The 19,587-nt window shown below is 42.2% G+C and overlaps 1 protein-coding gene across 1 annotated transcript; it reads right to left on the bottom strand.

The window, feature by feature from the left end:
* Positions 1 to 8,258: 8,258 nt before the first annotated feature.
* On the bottom strand, positions 8,259 to 12,095 carry LOC147992608 (pirin-like protein). The gene is made up of 8 exons (XM_087531176.1): positions 11,812 to 12,095; positions 10,760 to 10,903; positions 10,628 to 10,677; positions 9,780 to 9,818; positions 9,609 to 9,637; positions 9,452 to 9,514; positions 9,046 to 9,149; positions 8,259 to 8,968 (listed from the first exon to the last, which is right to left on the bottom strand). The coding sequence occupies exons 1-8, from the start codon at positions 11,982 to 11,984 to the stop codon at positions 8,482 to 8,484; spliced, it is 1,089 nt and encodes a 362-aa protein (XP_087387302.1). The 5' UTR covers positions 11,985 to 12,095; the 3' UTR covers positions 8,259 to 8,481.
* Positions 12,096 to 19,587: the final 7,492 nt, after the last annotated feature.

The following is a 19,587-nucleotide window of genomic DNA, read 5'->3' as shown; positions in this document are numbered from 1 at the left end:
AAAATGGAGACATAGAAATTTGTAAAGTACATACGGACCTGAATGTGGCAGATCCGTTGACTAAACCTCTCCCTAGAGCAAAACATGATCAACACCAGAACTGCATGGGTGTTCGACTCATCACAATGTAACTAGACTATTGACTCTAGTGCAAGTGGGAGACTGTTGGAAATATGCCCTAGAGGCAATAATAAAATGGTTATTATTATATTTCTTTGTTCATGATAATTGTATATTATTCATGCTATAATTGTGTTATCCGGAAATCGTAATACATGTGTGAATACATAGACCACAACACGTCCCTAGTGAGCCTCTAGTTGACTAGCTCATTGATCAAAAGATAGTCATGGTTTCCTGACTATGGACATTGGATGTCATTGATAACGGGATCACATCATTAGGAGAATGATGTGATGGACAAGACCCAATCCTAAGCATAGCTCAAAAGATCGTATAGTTCGTTTGTTGTAGCTTTTTCGAATGTCAAGTATCATTTCCTTAGACCATGAGATTGTGCAACTCCGGGATACCGTAGGAGTGCCTTGGGTGTGCCAAACGTCACAACGTAACTGGGTGACTATAAAGGTACATTACAGGTATCTCCGAAAGTGTCTGTTGGGTTGGCACGAATCAAGACTGGGATTTGTCACTCCGTATGACGGAGAGGTATCTCTGGGCCCACTCGGTAATGCATCATCATAATGAGCTCAATGTGACCAAGTGGTTGATCACGGGATCATGCATTACGGTACGAGTAAAGTGGCTTGCCGGTAACGAGATTCAACGAGGTATTGGGATACCGACGATCGAGTCTCGGGCAAGTAACATACCGATTGACAAAGGGAATTATATACGGATTGATTGAATCCTCGACATCGTGGTTCATCCGATGAGATCATCGTGGAGCATGTGGGAGCCAACATGGGTATCCAGATCCCTCTGTTGGTTATTGACCGGAGAGTCGTCTCGGTCATGTCTGCATGTCTCCCGAACCCGTAGGGTCTACACACTTAAAGTTCGGTGACGCTAGGGTTGTTGAGATATTAGTATACGGTAACCCGAAAGTTGTTCGGAGTCCCGGATGAGATCCCGGACGTCACGAGGAGTTCCTAAATGGTTCGGAGGTGAAGATTTATATATAGGAAGTCAAGTTTCGGCCATCGGGAAAGTTTCGGGGGTAATTGGTATTGTACTGGGACCACCGGAAGGGTCCCGGGGGTCCACCGGGTGGGGCCACCTATCCCGGAGGGCCCCATGGGCTGAAGTGGGAGGGGAACCAGCCCCTAGTGGGCTGGTGCGCCCCCTTGGGCCTCCCCCTGCGTCTAGGGTTGGAAACCCTATGGGTGGGGGGCGCCACCATTGCCTTGGGGGGCAAGGCACCCCCTTGGCCGGCGCCCCCCTAGGAGATTGGATCTCCTAGGGCCGGCGCCCCCCCCCCTAGGGACCCTATATATAGTGGGGGGAGGAAGGGCAGCCGCACCCAAGCCCCTGGCCTCTCCCTCTCCCTCCCGTGACACTCCTCCGTCTCCCTGCGCTTGGCGAAGCCCTGCCGAGATCACCGTTGCTTCCACCACCACGCCGTCGTGCTGCTGGATCTTCATCAACCTCTCCTTCCCCCTTGCTGGATCAAGAAGGAGGAGACGTCTTCCCAACCGTACGTGTGTTGAACACGGAGGTGTCGTCCGTTCGGCACTAGGTCATCGGTGATTTGGATCACATCGAGTACGACTCCATCAACCCCGTTCTCTTGAACGCTTCCGCACGCGATCTACAAGGGTATGTAGATGCACTCCTCTCTCCCTCGTTGCTAGATGACTCCATAGATTGATCTTGGTGATGCATAGAAAATTTTAAAATTATACTACGTTCCCCAACAGAATCTTTGTTCCATGGTATGCTTATGTTTCTTTTACTTTTCGAGTACTTCTGCACCATCCACTATTAAGTGTGATCACTCACTTCACTAATGTAGTTGCTTGCTAATCTTGATCATTGTTTCCAGTTTGGCCTGTCATCTTGTCGATAATGCAGTCAACTTTATTTCACTTTAAGCATCGAGTCGATCATTAGATCCTTCTGTCGTCTCAATGAACAAGAGAGCTAGGAAGCGATGAAAATTCCCATCTTTTTGTTGTTTATGAAATTTGTTTTTTCTTGCTATCATTACCATGACAATGAGAGAATAGGATGTGGTGATGTTTTCCGCTCATCCATGTTAACCACTGACCCACAGCTTAGCTAGACAGGGTCAACCTCTAAGTCTTGTGCATAAAAAATCGGATAAGTATTTAAATTGACATGAAATACACTATGAATTGCAGTTGCACGCAACTTTAAATTGACATTACATATACACTATTAATTGGAGTTGTAAGTAACTTTAAATTCACATGGCAAATACATTTGTGGTCAAACACTTTCTTTAGGTAACACATTAATCTGTAAATGAATCCCATATGTCGTATTTTGTGGCCCATGGCAAATCCAAATTACATGTGGCTTCACTTATGGTGCTCACGGTGTACAGTCATAATTTTTTTTCAAAGTAGTTCATTGTCGTACACACTGATCACCAAGAGAATAAAATATTGCATAAAACGTGAGCATGTGTGGTGATCATGCCAGCCTCGCTGCTTCCAGATAGGTGAACCTGAGCCAGTAGTGAGGCCATTCTTCTCCATTCTACTCTACTGATTTTTTGGCGTATATTTCCCCTTCCCGGGTTTCTCTTTACGGACAATGTATTCATCTGTGTTAGTGGTCTTTGTCATCTACCTATCTATCAATCTATGATTAGTTATTTGATTTTCTACCATCCTTCGTAAACTCTCTTTGAGATGTTCTCCTACTATGACAAATTAGTACGTTGTGCTCGGTTTAGAATGCAACGGATTTCTGTGCTAATGTGCTACCATTGGTGACTCTGTTTTGTGAGATAAAACATGAGGAAATTCTGATAAATAATGGTGGTGCGGTGCTTTCTTCTGAAACATAAAAAGATGTACTTGTCATGTTCTACAAACAAAAAGGGTTTCTTCTTTCAAGCACTTATGTACCTTACATATTCTTGTATTAGCCTAAAATTGTTGCATACTGGTGGAAGAGATACTGCTACATATGAGTTTATGCCTGTTATTTTATTAAAATTGGTGTGTTATTCGGTCATTTTTTTAATTAAATAATGCAGTTGGAGTTCTCATCATATGTTCCGTTTGACCTACTCATGCCGACAAAATGGCTTTGTGTGGTTCCAGTTAAGTCCATAATCTTAACTTATATATTTGCATCGATTTTGGATGCAGGTTGGTGGTCGTAGGCTTTGAAAAAGTTGAGATCCTCAATATTGGTCGTTACAGAGGAATACTTCCATCGAATGATCTAGAACAACCGAGTGGATGTACCAGTGGTGTGTGAAAATTTATGCTAATCCATATATATATTCCAGGCATGCATTAATTTACAACTTTTATATTAAGAATCACATATGCTCACTCCCTAATGGTGCCCTAAGGTCGATTTCCTGTCTTTACGGAATGTCGGTTCCTTCACTTTGACGGATACAGTTTTTGTTCGTAGAAAACATGACAATCAGTATCAGTCAAGGTGTAACTGAACTTCTGTATTCATAACAGACTTTGTGCAACTCGGTTCTTTCGCTTTGACGGATGAAGTTTTTGTATGTAGAGAACATGAGAATCAGTATTAGTCTAGGTGTAACTGAACCGTATTCATAATAGACTCTGTGCAGTATGTATGTAAACTAATTATTTTAAGTGTGCTCATTTTATTCAAGGATTGAGAACAATTTTTCAGAGTCATATACATATTGTTTTGGCATGAAAATGGATATTCTGGAACAAATCTGATATGATCAGTTTAACTAGCATAGTCATTTGACCCAAGATTAAATTGTTTGATATTGGTCAGTCACTTTCAAAATCTCTATAGTTGAGATAAACCTTTTTACCATCTTCCATTCCTGAAAAGTGTTAGTTGTATAAGATGAAAACAGTAGAGGCATTAATTATAAGAAAGCATCTATATTTCTGGGATGCAAAATACTAAATATTTCGATTGATCAAAAGTGCAAGTACCCTATATATTGGGTGTGTGCTTAACCTTGGTACTATGTAATATGCAAATTCATGGATTGTTTCTCTTTACATTTTATTCAAGGAACACCAAAAGTTGGAAGATCTAATCTAGATATTGGTGAGTTCTGATTCTTCAATTTTTGATTTGGTTTATTGTGGTCTTTCTACAGAAAATGTCGTCAGCACCTGAGAAAGTTGATGGTGGCATGTTTGTTTCTGGTTAAGTTTTGTTAATATTTATATTTATTTGTACAACCTGGAAGCTGCATATGAACTTCATATACTCTGCCAACTTCGTTCAGTGAGATCAAAGTATGAATATGTTTTTTAATACTATGTGTTATTATCTCTTAAAAATTCCTAAATGTTGAATTTACTTATGATTTTTATCTTGTCTTCGAGACAATGTGTGTGCTCAAATATTATTCAAAATTCTATCCTTTCAGAGGCTAATAATCCATTGGATTTAGTAAAAATATTCCAAAGCAATATCATTGTCATTCATTTCAGCAATTCATGCATTATGGATAGCGGTAGAGGGAGAGAAAATGCTCTTCTAAAATTATAAAGAGTGTAAGTTGTGCGATAGTGATGGATATATACGTTTATATTGTGGAGCCGTGAAGCATACTACCCGCCACTCGTATATAAAATTGCCTAAATTTGTTGTTCCGTGGCAACGCACGGGCAGCCAATTAGTATTTTTTAAAATGCACAACCTTTTTTCAACAGGAATTGATCGAAATCAACCGACCGATCAACTTGTTGTGTCCGCCACGTCCATCACCGTTTGATCTTTCTTATCGTGGAACTGGAGCATGCCACATGTCCAACGAACCGTTTAGACAAATCTTATCCTTCAGGAAACCATCTTCTTCCTCTTTCCCGTCCAGCTCCGTGGACACACCGCTCCCACTACCGTCGCTACAAGCAGGCCGCTCCACATGAACCGCTAGTGCTGCCGCCATGGCCGACGGGAGACATTGATGCTGTGATTGGAGATGCGCTAGCAGCCTCCTTTTGCTGGCGGGCACTAGTGTTGCAAGCCCTGCCAGCACTCACCTGAGTCGCCTTTGGCTGCAAGCGGCCAGAACAACAACATCAACATTGGTGCATAAACATCACCGATGTTGCAGGAATACCACAGTACGGCGATGCGACGCTTCGGCAACATAATCTCAGTTGTAAAAAAATTCTGCAACAAGACCTCAGTTATAAAAAACATTCTGCAACAAGACCTTAGTTGCAAAAAAAAAATCTGCAACAAGACTTATGTTGCAAAAGTGGAGGAAGTTGCTCGGTCGCTCGATGCGCCAGATCTGACGACTTGCGAGCCGACGGATCTTTTAGAAAAATCCGTTGGCCGACACATAGCACATCCCTTTTTCAACTTCGGTTATCTTTCTAAAATTGATGAACATTTTGCAAGTTTGTGAACTTAAAAAAATTTATGAACCTTTTTTCGAAATCGTGAACTTTTTTAAAAGTTCATGAACTTTTTTTCATAGTTGTGAACTTTGTTTCAAAGTTTATGAACATTGTTTCAGAATTGATGGAATTTTGTTTCAAATTTGATGAACTTTTGTTCAAATTGTATGACATTTTTCCAATTTTGATGAACTTTTTTCTATTTTGATGAACTTTTTCAGATTTGTGATTTTTTTCCAAATTTGATGTTTTTTTTCAAATTCGATGAATGTTTTTCAGCATTTGATGAAACTTTTTTCCAATTCATGAACTTTTCATTTGTGAACTATATTTCAAATATATGATTATTTTTAATTCAAGATTTCTTTTGATTTTTTTATATTTGATTTTTTTGATTATTTTTGTGTTTTTATGCAATATTGTCAATTCAATGGTTGACCGGTTTTTCCAAAAGTCAAGAGTCAAATTGACTCAAAACATGTTCTACCTTCTTTTGTATTTTTTATCAGTTTTTGTGGAAGATTCTTTTATCAGTTAACCAATCCTCAAACAGTAGCGAGCGGGTGGACTGTTTAGATGCAGCCCACTAAGCCTTGTAGTGAGCGCCAGTTGGAGGAAGTCGCGCTGAAGACGCTCAATAGGGGCTCTCCTAAACTTCCACCACTTGCCATGCACCTACATAGACCTTAGAGATTAACCAGAATATATTGTCTTATATGGGCAAAGGCCATCTATAATTTAACACATCTGAGATCGTAGCTAGCTGAACTCACATGTGCTCACTCAAAATATAAAGTACTCCAGGGTCATCAAATTCATCTAAGAAGGGGTGTGCAAAACACTATGGAAGACACCGGTGCCGGGAAAAAATTCGCATGTTTCTATGGAGATTACTGAAGCATTCCCTACCTACGGAGGATATTAGAGCTCACTGACACATGGCAAATGATAGTTTTTGTGGCCTATGTGGAGCACCGTAGTCCTGGAGGCAGTCCCTGGTAAATTGTACGATGGCAAGATATATTTGGGCCCTTGAGGACGACGACTTGGCTCAAACGTTAGTGGCATCGACAGAACAAAGCGCTAAGCAAAATGGCTTTTTTCTCTCATGGAGTCGGTTTTTTGTGTGATGGTGTGAGGCTTAATTATGCGAGTAGTTGGGTCGCGCAACCCCTTTGCCACTACCGACCCTTGCGCATATGTTGGACCTCCACGGGTAAAGTCCACATATCAGTATAAACGGATAGGGTATGGGTATACCCATTGGTATAAAATTATACCCGTGCCCTACCCATGACTTAACGGGTAGGGTACAAGTACTATCCATGGGTATAAAATTGTGCCCATACCCTGCCCATGCAGGTATGATATCCGCGGATACCCATACCCATGGATAAAATTGCCATCCTTAAAGAAGTACTTGCCTGTTGCGAGCAAATTGAATTTGTATACGAAGTAACTTTTATTAGGGATAAAATGTGACCATTTAAAATTATTCCATGGAACTCATTTGCTTTTCTTGATCTTGAATTACAATTTACTTCACCGAAAATGAATTTGAAATGGGATACAAGCGAGTTAATTTTGCACTGACTACACTAGGAACATAAAAGCTTTTAAAGAAAGCTCGGTACCAGTGTGGCTTGCAAGAAAGATGGTACTAAGATCATCGAGGGGTGCTACATAAAAGCAAGCGTGTTAGGAGGACTCCTCAATGCACCCCTATCTGGCTCCAGTTTTGGAAAGCTTCTATCCATTGTCTTGGTAGGTTTATTCTTTTCTGTCTTTATTCTTTGTTTATATATATATATATTTATTTTCTTCCTTCTTCTTCTTTCCTTTCTCCATTTTTTTCAGATGCATGAATTTTTTTAATCTGGCCGAGTTTACTCACAAACATTATTTTATATATGCTGTGAGCATTTAAAAAACAATTGCAAACAAATATTTATATTTTCATGGAAAGCGTTATCAGTGTGTGAACATTTTGCAAGTGTTGTGATTTTATTTTTAAACTTTACACATGTTTTAATAGGTCACACACATTTTTCACAAATTTCTACAGTTTTATGATTTTTTAAATGCCATGAATGCCCTTTGGAACGTGTGAACACTTTTGTTGAATGGTACAAACATTTTTATAAATGTACGAACATTTTTTCAAGTGCACATTTTACTAAAAATGCGTGATCATTTTTTAAGTAGAGTGAACACTTTTTAAAATAGATATTGGTCATTTTTGTGAAAAAATTTCTAAATATATTTTTATAACATTTCTTAAAGTTGCAAAAATGGAAAAAAGTGAGACATAAAAGCACCCACCTCAAACAGTCGAGGAACCACATAGGGAGTATCTATGAGCCAGAGATCCAAGTTAGCTGCCAAGTGTTGTAGTGCTAAGGGTTTTTTTTTCAATTTTCATTTGATTCTCTTGGTTTACTCCTGTTTTTGTGGGTTCTTTTGTTTTTAAATATGAACCTTTTTTAGAAAAAAAAAATGTATGAATAGTTCAAAATTAGATGAGAAATCTTATAAAATGTACTCCCTCGGTATCAAAATATAAGGCGCTTTTGTAGGCTAGTTTAGCCCACCAAAACGTCTTATATTATTTTGGTACAGAGGTAGTACATGTTTTTTTGTCAGAGATGCTTCAACATATTTGAAAGCATGGGGATGTTTTTAGAAATTTAGATAGTTTTAAAATATTTTGAATATTATTTTTAAAAATGTGACTATCATGCAATACTTATATTTTTCTTTCGCCATAAAGAACACTTATAACTTGACTAGAACAAATAACCCCGTGGGCCTTTGGATTGGATTTTGAGCTAGCCCGATCACTAATTCACTAGGCAGGAAAAAAATATACATTCAATGCAGCCCCGTTGTGCCGTCGACTGCCATGGCACCTTCTTCTCTCGTTGGCCCACCAATGTCTGTGAATGCACGACTGTGGTCACTGGCTAGAGGTCCAGCCGGCGGCCATCTCGAAGCCGTTGCGGCGGTTCAGGTAGTCCTCCCTGGCCTGTTGCGCCTCCTCGCTCGTGTTCATCACGAAGGGCCCGTCCAGCGCCACCGCCTCGCCGTGCGGCCGCGCCGCCAGCAACAAGAAACGCGTCGTCGCGCTGTCGCTCCGCACGTCCACGCCATCGCCGTCGCCGCCGAACACGACGCACTGGTGCGCGCCGGCCGCCTCGTCCCCTGGCTGGCCGAAGCTGGCCTCGCCGTCGAGGACGTAGGCGCACGCGCTCCAGTCGGCCGGGACGGGCTGGCGCAGGCGCGCGCCGGGCCGCATGGTGACGTCGAGCCACATGGCCGGGGTGCGCGTCTGGATCGGCGAGCGCGCGCCCAGGGCCTCGCCGGCGATGACCTTGATGGACACGCCGTCCTTCTCCGCCGTGGGGACGTCGTGGCTCCTCAGGTCCTGGTACCTCGGCGCCACCCTGTACACGTAGAACCAACATTTGTTATTATTGCGTTCAGCAAATATTTGCAAAATTTGAGGTGGATCGATGCATACATCTTGTCCTTTGAGGAGAGGTTGAGCCAGAGGTTGAGGCCCCTCTGCACCCCCTCACCGCCCGGCATCTCTGCGTGCACCACACCACGCCCGGCCGTCATCCACTGTTACAAGTGTTTCCTTCCTTGTTAATATCAGCATATATAAGACCATGCCATGGAAGGTAATTGCGTTTAACATGAATATCCAATTATGAGCCCGGACTCATCTGCACCCGGTGAACAATAAATTCCAAAAAAGTACTAAAAAAACAAAAAAAAAATCTAATTCTGAGCCCAAACTCATCTGCCCCGTTCAACGCTCATATATATGCTCAATTTTTAGCTTTCAAACTATGAACATGCACAACAGTGCTATCTTGACAATGCCACTTGGTATAATTGCTGAGTTTGAAGAGAGACCAAACCTGAACATCCCCGGTGTTGATCGTGCCCTTGTGGCCTGAAAAGTCATGGTAACTCAAGCCTCCCTGAAAATGACGAAATTTTACCGCATAAGTCTTAATTCAACGGATGTTGTTCTTTTCATTGGCAAGAATAATGAGAGTTATACGGACTTTTTACCTCAAGCATGTAGGTAACATTCTCGAATCCTGAAGGGGCACCATAGAAAAAAGAAACACAGTCAGACCATAATAATTCTTTAATACATGAAACTAGCTTATCCATGCAATGGGTGTCATAGAAATTCTATGCTCCATCAGTATGTACAAGAATGGTAAATAAATTACAAACCTCGGTGTGGATGATCGGAAAAGCCAGCTGGACGAGAAACTGGAAAAGAAGGTAGGTATGAATTAATTGTAAGTTGACCAATTTAGTATACGAACAATCAAATACGTATGATTTTATTTAGTTAGCCTATAGTTGAACATTGTACGTATTTAGCGATGGATTAGGTGTTTAAGTTGGACACCATTAACTCAAGCCTTACAATATAAGCATCTCGGGGTAGTCAAAATAGACTAGATGAAACTGATAGACTAGATATGAATTATGAGAGTGACGGTCTGGATACCCGTGGTAGGGGTGACCAGACCTGCCGACCATGGCAGGTGATTAGGGATGTAACCTGACAGTTTCTCCCGGCTATGTGGTTGTGTATCACGTTCATTTAGATTATTTGGAGGAGCGCCCATAGTTGTTCCACTAGGAGTAGTGAAGTTTACGAAACTCCATTAATAAAATTTGATGTTGGTGATGTGATTGGTTACTCTCGTATGGTCCAGACCATCTTGGATTTTATAACCTGTATGCAACCACTTTCAAAATGTGTCCCCTTTTTAGTATTTAATTTTTGCGGAAAGTATCCCGTTTTAATTGATGGGGAGTCCTTTTTTCTGGCGAGTGAAATGGGACCTTGAGTATCTTAATTAACTGGATGAAAAGGTAAATTAAGATGGGGGGATTTGCCCCAGAGTTGTTCCAATGACCAGTGGCCCCGGGCCCACCTGGCAGCCTGGGGGGAGGAATGGAAAAGTAAGGCGTGGCAAAATATCCAATTTCTCAATTAAGATGCTAGAGCTGATCGCTGAAATGGACAACTGAAGATTCCTGTTTGGATGATCATCGTGCATACGTACATTCAAACTCGTCCAGGGAGATGAAAGGATCCAAGCTCTGCAACTCAGGCCTGCAAGAAGTAACACAGTTTGAATTGAGCAACTTGTTAGGCAATATAAATGGATGATAGGGTGCATGATGTGATTGATCACCTGCCAATGCTCCTCCGGAGAACGAAGCCGTCGCCGACAGCCTTGCGTTCGCACATGAACTTCTGAACCACCGCCCGTGGCCTCCTCACCGAGTGCTCCTCCTCGTCATCGATCTCAGCAGCAGCAGCATCTTCGTCACTGTCACTGCCACGCACACAAGGAGAGGTTAGAAAGTGGAATATGCATCACATGGAGAATATAATCTGCATGCATCACATGCGCCGATATCCTCCTTAATTATTGCAAAAGATCAAAAACCAGTATGTCATAGATTAATCGGATGTTAAAAGGTAGCTATATAGGTTGGGATAACATTTAGAATGTAAAGTATACTATAATTATATTCCTTCCGTTTGGGAATACAGTGCATATACCTTTTTCCAATATAGTCATAATAAGTTTGACCACGTTTGTCGAGGAAAATATTATCATTGACACACAAAAAATAGTACGACGATAAAAAAAAACATGTTCACCATGTCCTGATTATATTGATCAAACTCAATAGAGGTTGACTTTCGAAAAGAGTATAAAGTTCGTCAAACTTTGTACAGGTTCCCTTTTGAAAATAATCTACAAATACATAAACCCCTTTTTTTATCGTACATGGTGAACATGTTTTTAGAAATGTTTTTGCCATGGTTAATATATAATCACTAGCTACCTGCAGAAAAAATGTAATCACTAGCTAGTAGGATAAAAACCGAGGCTCGCGCTTAATAATAAGGGGCTGAGTGGTACGGAGCACTTGAGAAGGTCCTTGATGCTGCTAGAGTAGGCTAGCTAGTTGGTTCCTAGGACTGTTTTTTTTATTTTTGTATCTAATGTTAATAACTCTTGTTAATCAATGAGGCGAGACAAAGCTTCTGCCTCGGTTTTGAAGGAAATAACAGACCGGTTCACAAGGAGTGGCATAGTGCACATCGATCACAAAACAAATTAATCTCTATCAACATTTAAGGTACTGTATCAAGATCTTGTCGAAAGAAATGTATGCATCAAGTCAATATACATGCTTGCTGTTGCTATGCATCCATGTGGTGTGTGTTTACCTGCTGGCGCTGATCATCCCGTCGGCGCCGAACTCCAGGAGGTCCCTCTCGGCGCCGCGCTCCTCCGCCTCCTCCACAGCCGGCGGCAGCCCGACGACGTCGACGATAGGCCCGGCGCCGTGGCGAGAGGACGCGGGGGAGGGGCAGAAGGAGACGCAGGCGGCGGCAGGCATGGCTGGCGGCGTGTACGTATATAAGTATGTACGTACGTGACAGACAGCCGGAGCTTGCAGTTGCAGGCCTTGGCTAGCTGATGAGCTATATGTTTGGTGTGAGCGAGTCTGTGCTCCCACGGCGGCGTGTATATATACCCGCGGCCGCGAGCGCGCCGGCGCCGCTTAAATTTTAACAAGTGGAGCGCCCACGCACGCACGAACGCAGGAAGGAAGGCGTCAAGTGGGAACGCCGCCGCTGTCGCTGCTGCTGCGTTCGGTTGCGTTGCATGTACGAAGCAGGGCACGCACTAGTCCCTCCCTCCGTTCGGGAGTCGCTCCCTACCAATCACAGGCACGGCCAGGTGTGAACGCTTCATCGAACCAATTAGACGGTTAGCATAAAGATGGTATACCCACCCATCAAGATTTAAGACTAGTCACAATGGGCAGTAATTTAGACAAGTAACATGTATATGTTACTAGTCGATATGTTACTACCTCTATAGTTGGGAGTAACATATGCGTGGTGTCATGTAAAAACTTTATTTATTAGGTTGTAGACTCATTTTGTCATGCATATATGATGTTACATTAACTAGCTATGTTACCACTTTATTTATTAGATTGTAGACTCGTTTTGTCTGGTATGTGTGACGTTACAGTAACTAGTCATGTTACCACATGTCTCTCTTTTCTTATTAATTACTCGTCACATCATCTGTTTTGCCTAGAGATATGTGATGTTACCACCTATATTACTTCCACTATAGATAGTCTAAGTCATATATAAATAACAGTGGTGCTCGCAATTTTCTAGATTTAATTCAGACTTTTCGGCGATGTTTATTCAGTAGGAGACGATGTTTTCGTTGTCTATGGTGACTTCATGAGTCTCAAAATGCTATGCCGAGTCATTCATTTAAAAATGCTTATAGGTGGGCATCCCTCGTAGGTATAAGGCGTGCGTGCGTGTCTTCACAGGGGACCAGTATAACCTTGTGTATGTAGTCGATTGTATATTGTGTCTTAAAAAAAAGAGGTGTGAACGCTCCAAGCTTGGCGGGTGGGCCCCCACCGGCGCGTGCCTTGTCGCATCCCGGCGCCCCGTCTGTACTAGTGGGAACGCTGTGCCTGTCACGGCCGTTACGACGAGACCCGCGTCCCCATGCACGCACTCGCCGCGCGCATCTATTTACCCGTGGGCCCCGGAGCGCAGCGGCGGCGGGAGGAGGAGGGTTGCGTGCCGGAGACGTGTGTGTGTGTGTGTGCGCACGCACTTGCTACCCTATCGGCTATCGATCGCGGCTATAGTGACACACACACCTGCTGCTCCTGGTGTGAACCGCTCCCCTGTCTTGATCCGCTGGCTGGTCTCAGTGGTCTGATTCGCGCCACCCTCTCTCTAGTCTCTTCCGAGCTGTGCGATGCAATGCATCCAGCTCGATCGATCCATCTTGGCTGGGGTCAAGCCGGTTTTGTTTAAAAGGAAACCGGAAGCGTGCCGGTTCGGGTGTGTGCGGGAACGTGCTTTGCTTCTTCCTCGATGTCTGGCTCCGCTTTTCATACGTGCGTGCGCAGTCGAAGCAACCTAGTTTAAGTTTATACTAGTAAACTGCGTTAATTAAATCTGATACTCTGATTCGCGCGCATCCAGCTCGATCCATCCATCTTGGTTGGAACCAAACCGGTTTTTGTTTAAAAGGAAACTGGATGCAAACCGTTTTATTTCTTCTTGAGAGAGTGATGCAAACCGCTTCCGGTGTGTACACAAAAAACATCCTCTGTTTCTTCCTCTCTCGCTCGCCCGACTTTCAAACGTGCGCAGTCAAAGCAAGCAGTTTAAACAAAAACTGTACAAAAACGAAACTTATTATAAGAACGTAGGGATTGTGTATGACATTATCACATGCCTTGGATCGGTCCTTCTCAGTTTTTGTTCCTGCTTTTGTGTCAAGTTTTTGACCAAATCTAGCTACAGCAAAGTCGCTTTTCACCTCAGAAAAAGTACGTGTTCCATCTCATGAGTGCCTCCTGGACTTTTAAGCTCAATAGTTTTTTAAGTTAAAAACAACTCGTGACTAGAGACAACTTAAGAAAAAGGCATATTATTATTAGACCTTCGGAATGTGTCTTTTGCAATGACATGAATCCATCCACCATCTCATGCTTGACTCTGTGGTGCCATAAATATTGGGCTATTCTTTTGGAGCTCGGGTTGGATTTTTTTTTTGTAGCTAGCTTTTGTTTGTCATCGGATCAATGTAGACGGAGGTTAGAGAACTTCTCCACCTAACTGTCAGACCTCCCGAGGAACTCTCTAGCTATCGATCTGTCCAGGCTGAACATTCTTTCACCTGATCTCGTCTCCTCTTCTCCAGCATCCAATCAGGCCTTCCCAGGGGCGATGAAGCGTTTTGGTCATCGACGAAGCCTTGTCGATAACAGCCGGGAAGTCTTCGTGCACGTGCCCCTAAGGACCAGCGCCCTGGAGCCACAGTCGTCGCTGTTGAATCCTTAAATCGATCCGAAGAACCTGACACTGAATATCGTTGTTGCGAAAGCACGATGAGAAACCCTAACCTCGAATCTATGTCGGAGCTCTCTCTAATCCATTCCGACGGACGAACGTTGGGAGGATCGGAGCCCGAAAGACTGACTTGAAGAAGAAGCGCCATCATCCATCCAAACGCCGCCCCTACGAGGATTAAAACCCTACCTATCTACTAGCTGGATTCAAGGCATCAGAAATTCCTTCCCCGCTACCGGCCACCGGAGCGGCGTGAGAAGGGGAGGCAAATCCACGCGCTCGCTGGTGAAGATCGAGGGGAGAAAGGTTTTCTCTAGTCACTTTGCGAGAGAAAGCAACGTAGTTTAAAGTTTATAGGAAACTGGGTTAATTAAATCTGATACACTGATTCGCGCGCACCCGCTCTAGTACCAAAATGTGCAATGCAATGCAATGCATCCAGCTCGATCCAATAGAAAAGGAAGGTTTTTGTTTAGTAAAAGGAAACTGGATGCAAACCGGTTCTGGTGTGTATAGGAACGTCCTCTGCTTCCTCTCTCGCTCGACTTTCAAACGTGCGCAGTAGATGCAACCTAGTTTAAATAAAGTTTGTAAAAAAGAAACTTATTATAAGAACGTAGGGATTGTGTATGATATTACCATGCCTTGGATTGGTCCTTCTCAATTTATGTTTCTGCTTTTCCGTGAAGTTTTTGACCAAATCTAGCCACAACTAAAGTCGCTTTTCACCTGGGCAAAAGCACTTATGCCAGCGCTCATGAGTATCTCTCGGACTCTTAAGCTCATTAGTTTTCTTTAACTCGTGACTAGAGACAACTTAAGGAAAATCCATATTATTAGACCTTCAGAATGTGTCTTTTGAATTGAATATGAATCCATCCACCATCTCCTGCTTGACTGTGTGCGGTGGACAGAAATATTTTGCTATCTTTTTGGAGTCCGGGTTGGATCTTATTTTATTTTCATACTCCCTCCATTTCCATATTAACCGTCATTGATTTAGTACAAAGTCGTACTAACTCAGCGACAATTAATATGGAGTAGCTCTGTCGGTGCTTGTAGTCGTCGCTAAGTGATCTACAAATATGGATGTATTTTTTACTTCTTGTGTTATTTGTACTATCTTGACAGTTGATGAATAAATCGAAAGTTTTCCTCGCAAAAAAATTATATTAGTACGTAATAATTATGCTCTAAACACTGTTTTGTTCTCTCATTATGTGGAATATCTAAAGAATTAGGAATTCCATGATATTTAAAAATGTACAGTGGCTTGCTATCAAACATGTTTGATGAAATATTCCGAGAACAGTCAGATATTGGATGATTCTCTCATCAGATCAATGCAGGTAGAGGTTGGAGAACTTCTCCACCTCCTCTCAGAAGAATTCCTGAGAAAACCCCTATTGATCTGTGCAGGCTGAACATTCTTTCACCTGATTTTGCCTCCACTTCTCCAGCATCCAATCAGACCTTCCCAGGAGGTGATGAAGTGTTTTGGTCAGAGATGAAGCCTTCCAAGGGTATAACACTGATCATGAGCCATGTGTCCCAGCTGTAGATCTGCTGGTCTCCATAGTCATGTGATGCCCTGCCTCTGAAGGCTAGGCGAGCCTCCTTTGAAGTTCAAGCGTGAAGATGCGAGCAATATGAAGCAAAGTGCAAGTTTCTAGATCTCAACGCTAGCGTGTGTTCTCTCTCGACTTGCCTTTATTTGTTGGTTGTTACAACTATTGTCTGCTTTTAGTTTGTTCCGTTAGCTTTAAGTTCCTGCGTTTTGACTCTGAACAACATTTAAAAGCCATTGTATGATTTTTGGAGCCGGGGAGCTCCTGCTTGTTAGTCTAAAAAAATCCTCCTGTTCAACAAGCATAGGCATCGTATGACTATGTAATCGAGTTATTGTTGCACTAATGTAATTATAAGCCATTTTTATTGCCCATCTTTCCACTGTTTTGGCTGTTAGAGCTAGGCGACAGCGTGAACCTTTTATTTTATTATTTTTTTACTCTTATTTTATGATGTATGTAAACACATGGAAGCTAGTATATGTTCCATTATGTTATCTCTAGATGGTGGAATCCAATCCTTTGCTGGGATGGGGGCAACTGATCGAGTTCTAATTGTTGTGGACATATATGTGCCATCGGAGAGCCCTACGTGTTCTCTACGTAAAAGTTTGAGAAAATTAAGTCAAGTCAATAATATCATATTCAACTAGCCATGGTTAATGAGTCAAAAGGAGAAGCGGCTCAAGGAAAAAAAAATCAAAGTAAGAAGACCTAAGACGAACGAGCCCTCTATCAAAGTGTGCAGCTTGATCGATCTTTGAAGCAACCCGGTTTTATTTTAAGAGAAACTACAAGCTAACCGGTTCTGGTGTGCACAAGAAATTGTGCACTGCAGCCAGCTCGATCCATCTCGGAAGCAACCCGGTTTTATTTACAAAGAAACTGCAAGCAAACCGGTTTGGTGTGTACAGGGATCTTCTGCTTTTCATAAGTGTGCAGTCGCAGCAAGCTAGTTTAAACATCTTAATGTGGCCGAGAAACTAGGGACTATGTATGTATCATGCCTAGAATCGGTCGTTCTCCAAATTTTAATTTGTTTCCACTCTTCCGCGACCAAGTCTAGCCAGATAGTCGTTTTTAACTGACCAAATCACGAGAAGCTAATTGTGTGGCTGATGAGCTAGCTAAGTATAGTTTCTTAAATAACATTTCTTGTAACAGGATGTATCCTTACTAAATACTCCCTCCATTTATTTATATAAAAGATGTATTTGTTTTTTTTTGATAAAATTCCATAATATAAGATGCATTTCTTCGAATTTCTCGTAATCCCTTTTTTATCCCTGTAGAAAAAATGAAAGTATCTTTCTTCCGATTGTCTGTATCTTTCTTTATAGAAAAAGAAGAAAAATATCTCTCCTCTGATAGCTTATATCTCTTTCTTTCAAAGCCTAACTGGTTAACTTGCCAGTAATAACTACAAAGGTAATTTTGTAATAATGTATCTATAATTTGTTGCCTTGGTCACTGTGCCAAAGAATATACATCTTAGATAAAGGAAGGGGGGGGGGGGGGTAATCAGTAAAACTAGCTATGAAGGTCTTTCATAATTTTTTTGACCAAATCATGTATTCCATCGCTGAGTACCTCTTGTTTTTTTACACAATATAGACACAAACACTCATGTATACACGCACACGCTCACTCCCATGAATACACACACGCACACCCTACTCCTGTTAGCACCTATGAGAGACTCAGCCGGCATATTATCTTGAGATTTTACGAATTCACCGTAGGTGACTCGTAGTCGACTGGAACGTCTTCTCCCATTGAACGCGCATCGCTGAAAATCCTGAAATAAATCCAGGTTAAATGCGAGCACCAGGACTTGAACCCTGGTGGGCTGGGGATACCACTGTCCTCCTAACAATCTAACCACAAGTTGGTTGGCACCTCTTGCATTCTTGAGCACATTTTTTAGGGGAATTCTTGAGCACATATGGTAAGTTTTAGAACGTTGTGTTCATGTGGCCCACACAATTAAGGGAAGAAGGCCCAACACGAATAAGTCCTTTAGGTGCAACGATCATGGGCTATGCATCACACCTTAGTACTCCACCACGGAGCTCATTGCAAACTAAAATCTCAAGATTACCTTACAAAAAAAATCTCAAGACATTTTGAATGTTGATCATGTCCTAAATTTGAGATGGTAGGAACTGGAATTGACACAATCATAAAAAGTATGCCCTTCGCATCTTTCTCGGCGTCTCTGAAAACAAGCATTGATCTCATAGCTAGCATCCAATCATTCTGGCAGCTCCAAAACACATATGAGCAGGCAGCACCTCATCTCATGAAGTATGCCACTTAGAGGAAAGGGGCTCCTCCTGCCCCAGCTCCATTTCCATTGAAAATGAAAAACATGCCACTTACAGCACTTGAATTTTTTACATAATCCAGGAAATAATTGAAGGTACATCACAGCAACTTAGATTTACAATGGCCCATGGAAAACGCAAGCAACGACCGATCACGTCTAGGCATGCAAATTTGAAACCTTGAGGGTACCCTCCGACCTTCTTTAGTTCAACTAAATGAACTAAAATTTCATAATTTACTTCATTTTTGAAAGTTTAGTTCATTTGGTTGAACTAAGTAGGGTCGGAGGGTACCCTGAAGGTTCCTAATTTGCATCCCTAATCACAGCAACGACAGGTATGCGATCACTGTGTGTGCATTCACTGTTCACACTATCCAGTTATGGTATTCCGCGAGATAAAATCAGAAGTGAAGGACAGTGTTGGAGGCTGGTCAGAGAGCATCACTTATCCATTCCACAAAGAGTGAAGAACATCGACAAATCAGTCACGCCAATAACCATGTGTAAAAGAGCAGGCTGCTATGAGAAACAGGAGAGAAAACGAAAAGAGGGTTAACAGGAGAGAAAATGTAACAGAACCAACTGTGCAGCTTGAAACCAGTTCATCACCGCCATTGTTACTGTTAAACACTTGAGCCCATAGTATATCCCAAATGCAAAGTTGACGTAACAGGCCTTAATCCCTCTCGAGACATAAAAGCACAGGGCAAGTGCAACAAATATACCTGGAATTAGAACTGGAAATATACATCATGTATTAAGAGGCTTCATGTTTCATGCTTGTGGAAACATGGGAGCTTTGAGTGTTTGCTGGAGAACCGCTTACGAAAAACAGAATATTTGGTCAGAGCAGTAGACATGACTCTAGTGCATCATTTCAGCAAAAATATTTTCACCAAACCAAACTCAACCATGGGAAATGAGGACGACTCAATTGTCCGGGCATCGTTATTGAATTTGTGATTTGACAGCTCCTATGATCTGCAGTCAGGCCAATCGTTGTAGCTGAACGAAAGCACATTGCCGTTACATACAAAATGATGGTTCCAAGCTAATTAATTTATGAGGTCTCCATCCGAACAACACTAGAACTCATACTGGGAAAAAAAATCACAATATTGAAGAAGAGAATGTTAGACCAGTGAACCGTTCCATGTCAGGTCGTATACTGAACGACGCGGAGATCACTCTCTATCC

Source organism: Triticum urartu, chromosome 1A (assembly GCF_056163025.1).
Source record: "Triticum urartu cultivar PI428250 chromosome 1A, HENAU_Tu73, whole genome shotgun sequence".
Classification (NCBI taxonomy): Eukaryota; Viridiplantae; Streptophyta; class Magnoliopsida; order Poales; family Poaceae; genus Triticum; species Triticum urartu.
This window is presented reverse-complemented; position numbering and strand designations above follow the sequence as displayed.

Excerpts from the sequence above, each read along its gene's own strand:
- LOC147992608 (XM_087531176.1), bottom strand. The coding sequence starts at position 11,984 with ATGCCTGCCGCCGCCTGCGTCTCCTTCTGCCCCTCCCCCGCGTCCTCT. Across the intron at positions 10,904-11,811 it reads GGGATGATCAGCGCCAGCAG|TGACAGTGACGAAGATGCTG; the intron begins GTAAACACACAC and ends TGTGCGTGGCAG. Across the intron at positions 9,638-9,779 it reads TTCCGATCATCCACACCGAG|GATTCGAGAATGTTACCTAC; the intron begins GTTTGTAATTTA and ends GTGCCCCTTCAG.